General features: G+C 48.9%; 1 protein-coding gene across 1 annotated transcript in view; it reads left to right on the top strand.

The window, feature by feature from the left end:
* The first annotated feature begins 4,445 nt into the window (after positions 1-4,445).
* The window catches only part of LOC129693417 (glycerophosphodiester phosphodiesterase domain-containing protein 5-like), a 20,611-nt gene continuing 14,627 nt past the window's right edge, over positions 4,446-10,429 (top strand). The window contains exons 1-4 of the mRNA XM_055630245.1: positions 4,446-4,557; positions 5,346-5,428; positions 6,429-6,579; positions 8,158-8,379. Coding sequence (XP_055486220.1) covers positions 4,477-4,557; positions 5,346-5,428; positions 6,429-6,579; positions 8,158-8,379 — 537 coding nt within the window. The 5' untranslated portion in view covers positions 4,446-4,476. The remainder of the gene's footprint in view (positions 4,558-5,345; positions 5,429-6,428; positions 6,580-8,157; positions 8,380-10,429) is intronic.

Here is a 10,429-nt window from a genome sequence, read left to right as displayed (position 1 = left end):
TCAAATCCGAGATTGTAATATATGAATCTAAACCCAAGGTCGACAACAATGCTTGAGAAACTCGCGGATTGCAGCATGCATCTATGGAGGAAGTAACATAGGCAACGTTTTTCGGGCCGAAAACCCTTCTTCAGACTGATCGGGGGGCGGTGGTGGGTGGGAGCAAGAACTGGAGAAAAGGAGGAGAAGCCCGAAGGCTGGGGGAGTGGGAGGACATGACAGCCGGGGGCTGAGGAAGGGGGAAGGACAGCAGGACTACTACAACATGGGGAAGAATTCAGTGTTCATCGCCCCCGGATGCAGACTCCCCAAAACGGAATAGATGTGCTGTTTCCTCCAATTTCTGTTGGTTGCTCACTCTGCCATGGAGAACCCGACGAGGTTGATGGGAATGGGAGGTGGAGTTGCAGTGCTTATGGCACCGGTGAGGTCAGTTGGGTAAATCCGTCCTTAAAGATAGCCATAGCTTCCACCCCCACACCCATCACCTCTTGAACACTAAGCAACACTTACCTCAGAGACATTAGACCTCCACGGACCTATCTTTGGTTAACCCAAGCAAGAATGGGTTTTACACTAGTATTTAAGTTTTAGTCCATTATTGTATTGTTTTTAATGACATATATTGACATGATTTACTTGAAAAATAACATGGGAGCATACCCACTCCATATAGACAACTTTCTAGAATTAAGCCCTCCAGTCTTTGGGATGTGGGAATAAACTCACTCGTCCACAGGGAGAGCCAGCACCCGCCATTCACTGTGATCAAAGCTGATCATCCCCAATGTACCCCTTTCCCTGCCTTCCTCCATATCCCCCCCCCCTACTCCAACCACCTTAAGACCCCTACCTAGCTCTCTCTTGAAAGGTATCCAGACCCTTACCCCCCGCTCCACCGCCTTCTGAGGCAGAGAATTCCCCACCACGCAACAACTCTCTGTGAGAAAAAATGTTTTCCTCCCCTACGCTAGCCCGAGCCCTATCTCCGTTCTAAAGTCTCCAGAGAACTTGACCCCTTATTCTTAAACGTGGGTGGGGAAATATTATTCCGTTCTCAGTCCCTTATTCTGGAGAAAAACCATTCTTATTGGACAGACCTTACGACGCAGAACTGTGCGGTACCTGAGACGCGGATTAAAGTGGCTATTACACAGATGTGTTTGGCTCATCCAGTAATCAGTGGCCTTGAGAAAATAAAAGCTCTCCAGTCATGGCTGTGTTTTTCCTGTCTAAAGTGGAGTAAGATTGTGGTGGAGTACTCTGGCTAGCATAGGCAGTGTCACTAATTACCCACAGATGCATTAACTGATGCCCTCTTCCCTTCAATTGAATTTCTTGTTTCAGTTTTAGAGATGCAAGCGTGACAAACATAGGCCCTTTGTCACTCTCAGAGTCTGGTAGAAGGGCCTCGACCCTGTAACTCATCCATCTCCTTCTCCTCCAGAGATGCTGCCCCCGCCTGGCCGCCTATCTGGAGTTTACTCCGGCCCCATTTGTGTCTATCGCTTGGTGTAAACCGCATCTGCAGTTTCCTACCTACTCCTTTGTTCCACCGAGTTTGCACCGGCCAGTGATCATTCACCCCATAATTCAGGGATTCAGGGACAGGTTCTTCCCAGCTGTTATCAGGCAACTGAACCTCCTAGCACAAAAGCCCAAGAGCGGTCCTGAACTACTATCTACCTCTATTGGAAGACCCTCCAGACTATCTTTGGATCAACTTTACCCAATGCACTAAACTGTTACACCCTTAATCCTGTATCTGTACACTGTAAACGCTCGATTGTAAATCATGTATTGTTCTCTCCGCTAACTGGATAGCATGCAGCTAAAGCTTTTTCACTGTAGCTCAGTACCCATGACAATAAACTAAACTAAACTAACAAACTCTATTCCATGGAGAGCAGGAGGTTGAGGGGTGATCACACAGAGGTGTATACACCAATGAGGGGGAATAGATAGGGTGAATGCACAGAGTAATTTTTTACCCAGAGTGTGGCAATCAAAAACCAGAGGACATAGCTTTAGCTGTGAAGATCAGCTGAGAAGGCTCACCCGTCCTTATGCTGCAACTTCCAATCCTGGGATTGATGACAAAGGTACACCTGACAACGTGCGCCAGGATCCTCTCTGACGCGCGAAGCGATCACAAGAGCAGGCCCTCACAACTCATCTCTACGAAAAGCCCCTCTCACCCTGGCCCACACCTTCCTTTGAATCACTTTCCCTCGGGAGGCGACTCCGACTGTCCAAGCTGCCACATGCCAGACAAAAACAGTTTTTTTTCCACGAGTAGTTTGCTACTACTCAACAGCCCAAACATCTGTAGCCTCCCTTTGACCTGGTATTTTGGTTGGTTCACATGCTTGATCAATGGTGTTTTATCATTAATGTTTTATTATTATTATTGTTTAGTGTTTTCTGAGGCATCCGTTACTGTCACTGTATGTCATGTTGTCACTTGCGGGCGGAGCACCAAGGCAAATTCCTTGTATGTGAATACTTGGCCAATAAACTTATTCATTCTTAAACATATTCATTCATTCATTCATTTTAAGGTGAGAGTGGAAAGATTTAATAGAAAGCTAGTAGACGTACATATTTTTTCACACAGACAGTGTTGGACATATGGAATGAGCTTCCAGAAAGAATAGAGTAGAAACAAAGAACTGCAGATGCTGGTTTACTGAAGATAGACACCAAAGTGCTGGAGTAACTCAGCGGGCCAGGCAGCATCTTCGGAGAAAAAGGATGGTTGGCGTGTTCGATTCTGAAACATCACCCCATCCATGTATCTCCACAGATGCGCCTGACCCGCTGAGTTACTCCCCCACTTTTGTGAAACGTCAACCCATCCCATGTTCTCCACAGATGCTGCCTGACCCGCTGAGTTACTCCAGCACTCTGTGAAACGTCACCTATTCCCTGTTCTCCACAGATTCTGCCTTACCCGCTGAGTTACTCCAGCCCTTTTGTGTCGATCTTTTTCCAGAAACACTAGTTGTGGCAAGCACAATAATAACATTTAAACTGAATGAATGAATAAGTTTATTGGCCAAGTATTCACATACAGGAATTTGCCTTGGTGCTCCGCCCACGTGACAACATGACACACAGTGACAGTCAGGAATGACACATAACTCATTATTTAAAAGGCACTTGGACAGGAACATGGATAGGAAAGGCTTCTGAGGGATAATGGGACCAAACGCAGGCAGGTGGGACAAGCTTAGAGTTTCAGTTTAAGTTTAGAGATACCGCACGGAAACCTTCAGGCCCTTCAGCCCCCCGAGTCCGTGCCAACCAGCGTTCCACGCACACTAACAAGTTCCTACCACACACTAGGGACAATTAAACATTTTTTTTTTTTACCAAAGCCATTTAACCTACAACCTGAACGTCTTCGAGTATGGGAGGAAACCGGAGCACCCGGAGAAAACCCACACATGTCACGGGAAGAATGCGCAAACTCCATACAGACAGCGCCCGTGGTCAGGATTGAACCTGGGTCTCTGGCGCTGTGAGGCAGCAACTCTACCGCTGTGCCCACCATGCGCTTAGATGATGCATCTTGGCCAGCATGGATGGAGTTGGGCTGAAGGGCCTGTTTCTATGACTCTATTACAGTGCTGGCTAAATCAGCAACTCCACCGACACGACACGTGGGTGCAGTGGTAGAGTTGCTGTCTTACAGCACCAAGACCCTGGGTTCGATCCCAACTACGGGTGCTGTCTGTACGGAGTTTGCACGTTCTCCCCGTGACCTGTGTGGGTTTTCTCCCATGATCTTTGGTTTCCTCCCCCACGTGCAGGTTTGTAGGTTAATTGGCTTGGTGTGTCTGTGAAACATCCCTGGTATGTGTCCGGACAGTGTTAATGTGAGGAGATCGCTGGACATTAGACAATAGGTGCAGGAGTAGGCCATTCGGCCCTTCGAGCCAGCACCGCCATTCAATGTGATCATGGCTGATCATCCCCAATCAGTACCCTGTACCTGCCTTCTCCCCATATCCCCTGACTCCACTATCTTTAAGAGCCCTATCTAGCTCTCTCTTGCCTGAAAGTATCCAGAGAGAACCTGCCTCCACCGCCCTCTGAGGCAGAGAATTCCACAGACTCACAACTCTCTGTGTGGAAAAGTGTTTTCCTCCTGTCTCCGTTCTAAATGGCTTTCCCTTATTCTTAAACTGTGGCCCCTGGTTCTGGACTCCCCCAACATCGGGAACATGTTTCCTGCCTCTAGTGTGTCCAAACCCTTAATAATCTTATATATGTTCCAATAAGATGCCCTCTCATCCTTCTAAGCTCCAGAGTGTACAAGCCAGGTCGGCGCGGACTCGGTGGGCCGAAGGGCCTTTTTCCGCACTGTCATTACGAACGGTGTTTATTTTGTGTTTCTGTAGCCAGAGTAATCACCCTGGGTCTGTACCATCGCTGCTGCTCTCCTGTTCCTCTACTTGGTTTCCACTGGGCATGTATTCCTCTTTGCATCAAAGAAAGAGGGAGACCTTGGGGCCAAAGCCAGCGATTATTGGACACAGAGGAGCTCCTATGGTACGTACATCTTGCTTCAGTTTTAGTTTATTGTCACATGTCCCGAGCTACAGTGAAAGCTTTTTGTTGCGTGCTAACCAGTCAGTGGAAAGACATTACATAATTACAATCCAGCCGTCCAGAGCCCTAGCGAGACCACACCTGTAGTATTGTGTGTTGTTTTAGTCCCCCAATTGGAGGACGGACATTCTTGCTATTGAGGAAGCCCAGCGTAGGTTTACAAGGTTAATTCCCGGGATGGGGGGACTGTCATATGCTGGGGGAATGGAGCGGCTGGGCTTGTATTCACTGGAATTTATAAGGATGAGGAGGAAACGTATAAGATTATTAAGGGCTAGAGGCAGGAAACATGTTCCCGATGTTGGGGGGAGTCCAGAACCAGGGGCCACAGTTTAAGAATAAGGAGTAAGCCATTTGGAACAGAGACGAGGAAACACTTTTTTTTTGCACACAGAGAGTTGTGAGTCTGTGGAATTCTCTGCCTCAAGGGGCGGTGGAGGCGGGCTCTCTGGATGCTTTCAAGCGAGAGAGCTAGATAGAGCTCTTAAAAGATAGCGGAGTCAGGGGATATGGGGAGAAGGCAGGAAGGGGGTTAGGAGGGAGAGATAGATCATCTATGATTAAATGGTGGAGTAGACTTGATGGGCCGAATTATTAGCCTAATTCTGCTCCTACTGATGTAGCGATCTTTGTGAGTAGGTGTGTAAAAGGGAATGGATAGATCGGGCCTGAGGAGAGGGTTGATGTGTTGTGATAATCATTGATCTGCGATTTTCGTTATTGAACAGCTGGCCCCCGAAAATACGTTGATGTCGTTTGAAAAAACCATTGAGCACGGTGGGGACGGTTTGGAGACGGACGTCACCATCAGGTACGGGCGATGGTTTCGGGCACGCTACCCTCAGCAACATTCGTACGCCGTTCCTGGGACGCACGCCTGTAATGTGTTACATATGATCGTGATAAACGTGTTCAGTTAGAGATACAGCGCGGAAACAGGCCCTTCGGCCCACCGAGTCCGTGCCGACCAGCGATCCCCACACACACTAACACTATCCTACACACACTAGGGACAATTTACACTTACACCAAGCCAGTTAACATACAAATCTGCACGTCTTTGGAGTGTGGGAGGAAACCGGAGAAAACCCACGCAGATCACGGGGAGAACGTGCAAACTCCGTACAGACAGCACCCGTGGTCAGGATCGAACCTGAGTTATGGGGAGAAGGCAGGAGAACGGGATTAGGAGGGAGAGATAGATCAGCCATGATTGAATAGAAACATAGAAACATAGACAACAGGTGCAGGAGTAGGCCCTTCGGCCCTTCGAGCCTGCACCGCCATTCAAGCATGTCCAAACCCTTAACAATCTTATATGTTTCAATGAGATCCCCTCTCATCCTTCTAAACTCCAGTCTGTACAAGCCCAGCTGCTCCATTCTCTCAGCATATGACAGTCCCGCCATCCCGGGAATTAACCTTGTAAACCTACGCTGGGCTCCCCTCAATAGCAAGAATGTCCTTCCTCAAACTTAGGGGACCAAAACTGCACACAATACTCCAGGTGTGGTCTCACTAGGGCTCTGTACAACTGCAGAAATTTGACCTCTTTGCTCCTATACTCAACTCCTCTTGTTATGAAATTTGATCTCTCTCTTATTTTCAAGAGAGAGTTAGAAATACAGCAGCTCTTAGGGCTAACGGAATCAATGGATATGGGGAGAAGGCAGGAACGGGGTACTGATTGTGGATGATCAGCCATGATCATATTGAATGGTGGTGCTGGCTGGAAGGGCCGAATGGCCTACTCCTGCCCCTATTGTCTATTGTCTATGTTCCTGACGTGTGACCTTTCTACCTCTCCACAGTTTGGACGGCGTTCCGTTCCTCTTGCACGATCCAACTCTGAAGCGGACAACCGATATAGAGGAGGTGTTCCCTGGCAACCAGAGTCGGAATGCTGCCTTCTTCCCCTGGCACCAACTTGCCCAACTCAATGCTGGGAAATGGTTCCTGGAGGTAGGCAAGTCGCCGGGTCAAAGGTGAAAGGTTAGAGTCTGAGGAAGGGTCTCGCTTGACCCGAGGATTGGTCGATGGAATTTAATACAGACAAGTGTGAGCTGTTGGATTTTGGGAAGTCTAAGGCCCCTGTCCCACTGTAGGAGGTAATTGACGAGTTCTCCCGAGTTTTCCCCCGATTCGAACTCGGAGAATGTCCGTAGCGGGTCCGTAGGAGTTCGTGAATGTCACGTACCAGCTCGTAACGCTAACGGTAGGTACTCGGGAAATCCGGTAAACTCGTGACGTTTCTTTCAACGCGGTGAAAAATACTTGTGATGGAAATAATGGTCACTTTTTATTCGTACAAGCCGCGACGATACATCCACGAACTCCTACGGACATTCTCCGAGTTCGAGTCAGGGGAACACTCGGGAGAATGACCTGGTACAGTGGGACAGTGGCTTTACATAGGCAGGACCTATACAGTCAATGGTTGGGCTCTGGGGAGTACTGCAGAGCAGAGCGATCTACGTGCAATCTATAAGACGTTGGAGAGGCTGCATTTGGAGTATTGTGTTCAGTTCTGGGCACCATGTTATAGGAATGATGTTGTCAAGTTGGAAAGGGTGCGGAGAAGATTTACGAGGACATTGCCGGGACTCGAGGGTGTGAGCTACAGGGAGAGATTGAGTAGGCTGGGACTCTATTCCTTGGAGTGCAGGAGGACGAGGGGTGATCTTGTAGAAGTGTGTAAATAGATCGGGCAGACGCACAGAGTCTCTTGCCCAGAGTAGGGGAATCGAGAATCAGAGGACATAGGTTTAAGGTGAAGGGGAAAAGATTTAATAGGAATCTGAAAGGTAACTTTTTCACTCAAAGGGTGGGGGGTGTATGGAACCAGTTGCCAGAGCAGGTAGTTGAGGCTGGGATTATCGCAATATTTAAGGCGTGATTAGTCAGTTCAGTTCAGTTTATTGTCACGTGTACCGAGGTACAGTGAAAAGCTTTTGTTGCGTACTAACCAGTCAGCAGAAAGACAAAACATGATTACATGATCCATTTACAGTGTACAGATACATGATAAGGGAATAACGTTTTGTGCAAGGTAAAGCCAGCAAAATCCGATCAAGGATAGTCAGAGGTAGACAAAAATGCTGGAGAAACTCAGCGGGTGAGGCAGCATCTATGGAGCGAAGGAAATAGGTCGAGACCCTCCTTCAGATAGTCTGAGGGTCACCAATGAGGTAGATAGTAGTTCAGCACTGCTCTCTGGTTGTGGTGGGATGATTCAATTGAGCTACATGGATAGGACATGTTTAGAGGGATATGGGCCAAATGCAAGCAGGTGGGACTAGTGTAGCTGGGACATGTTGGTCGGCATGGTCAGGTTGGGCTGAAGGGCCTGTTTCCACATTATAAGACTCTATTCTTAATTAGTACAGGTGACAGAGGTTATGGGGAGATGGGGTGAGGAGGAGGGAGAGATAGATTAGCCATGATTGAATGGCAGAGTAGACATGATGGGGCCGAATGGCCGATTTCTGCTCCTGCATGATCCATGTTTGTGACTGTTGGTGTATTTATTTTCCGACACAGGACAATCCGTTTGGAACCAAGCGCTTGTTGTCGGTGGCAGACAGGTGGAAGGCAGGCAGGCAGGGGCTGTGTAAGCTCACCGACCTGCTTGCCCTAGCGGCTACACACAGCAAGCTGGTCATCTTCGACCTGTACCGTCCACCCAGGTCACACCCGTACCGTGACAGCTTCATCAAGCAGACCATCTCTGCCATCCAGGACAGTGGCATCAACCAGAACCTGGTACAGTCATAGTGATACAGTGTGGAAACAGGCCCTTTGGCCCATCTTGCCCATACTGGCCAACATGCCCAACATGTCCCAGCTACACATAGAGTGATACAGTGTGGAAACAGGCCCTTCAGCCCATCTTGCCCATACCGGCCAACATGTCCCAGCTACACTCCCAGCCCACACCAGCCAACAATGTCCCAGCTACCTGTCATAGAGTGCAGTGGGAAACAAGCCCTATCCCCAACTTGCCCCTGGCCAACATCCCAGTACCATAGAGTGATACAGTATAGAACTGTTTCAGCCCAACTTGCCCACACCGGCCATAGTCCCAGCTACACCAGAGTGATACAGTATAGAAACTGGCCCTTCAGCTCAACTTGCCCGCACTGGCCAACAATGCCCCAGCTACACTAGTCATAGAGTGATACAGTGTGGAAACAGGCCCTTCAGCCCACCTGCCCACACGCCAACATGTTCCAGCTACACTAGTCCCACCTGCCTGCACCTGGTCCATATCCCTCCAATCCTGTCCTATCCATGTACCTGTCCAACTGATTCCTTAACTGGGATGGAATAGTCCCAGCCTCCACTACCTCCTCCGGCAGCTCGTTCCATACACCCACCATTAGTTACTTACTTACTGCCTATGATGCCTCCTGGCCTGTAGGGCAACAACGAAGGTCCTCCACTCAGTATTTATTGATTCCTTCACTTGCTGTTTCTGTAACATGTGTTTTACCAGACAGGGTTTGTTAGCCCTGTGGTCAACCTCCAACCTGGAGGACCAGTGGATCAATCGCTCTTCGTATTGCCTCTACCCATCGACCCTGTCCAGCATGGGAGACCCTAACAGGAGATGAATCTCCCACTGGTCTAGCTCTAGGGGTCACTGAGACACACAAGCTCCCCGACTGACCACGACAAGGTTGCAATCACCCACCACTCTTTGTGTGAAAAAGTTACCCCTCGGATTCCTATTAAATCTTTTCCCCTTCACCTTGAACCCGTCCTCTGGTCCTCGATTCCCCTACTCTGGGCAAGAGACTCTGTGCATGTAACCACCCCCGTCCACCGCGCTCACCAGCTTCCCCGTACGGGGGCACGAGCATCAACGGGGCAGCACGGTGGTGCTGTGGTAGAGTTGCTGCCCCACGGCACTCGAGACCCGAGTTCGATCCTGACATAGAAACATAGAAAATAGGTGCAGGAGTAGGCCATTCGGCCCTTCGAGCCTGCACCGCCATTCAATATGATCATGGCTGATCATCCAACTCAGTATCCCGTACCTGCCTTCTCTCCATACCCCCTGATCCCCTTAGCCACAAGGGCCACATCTAACTCCCTCTTAAATATAGCCAATGAACTGGCCTCAACTACCCTCTGTGGCAGAGAGTTCCAGAGATTCACCACTCTCTGTGTGAAAAAAGTTCTCCTCATCTCGGTTTTAAAGGATTTCCCCCTTATCCTTATTATGTGACCCCTTGTCCTGGACTTCCCCAACATCGGGAACAATCTTCCTGCATCTAGCCTGTCCAACCCCTTAAGAATTGTGTACGTTTCTATAAGATCCCCCCTCAATCTCCTAAATTCTAGCGAGTACAAGCCAAGTCTATCCAGTCTTTCTTCATAAGACAGTCCTGACATCCCAGGAATCAGTCTGGTGAACCTTCTCTGCACTCCCTCTATGGCAATAATGTCCTTCCTCAGATTTGGAGACCAAAACTGTACGCAATACTCCAGGTGTGGTCTCACCAAGACCCTGTACAACTGCAGTAGAACCTCCCTGCTCCTATACTCAAATCCTTTTGTTACGGGAGTTTGTCCGTTACAGAAGTTCTCCCCGTGACCTGCACGGGTTTTTTCTGGGATTTAGTTTAGTTTAGTTTAGAGATACAGCACAGAAACAGGCCCTTCGGCCCATCAAGTCCACGTCGACCAGCGATCCCTGCACATCCTAACACTATCCTACACACACTAGGGACAATTTACACTTACACCAAGCCAATTAACCTACAAACCCTGCACGTCTTTGGAGTGTGGGAGGAAACCGAAGATCTCG

This window comes from Leucoraja erinacea, unplaced genomic scaffold (genome assembly GCF_028641065.1).
Source record: "Leucoraja erinacea ecotype New England unplaced genomic scaffold, Leri_hhj_1 Leri_288S, whole genome shotgun sequence".
Classification (NCBI taxonomy): Eukaryota; Metazoa; Chordata; class Chondrichthyes; order Rajiformes; family Rajidae; genus Leucoraja; species Leucoraja erinaceus.
Note: the sequence above shows the minus strand (reverse complement) of the source record. Positions and strands in the feature narration are given on the sequence as shown.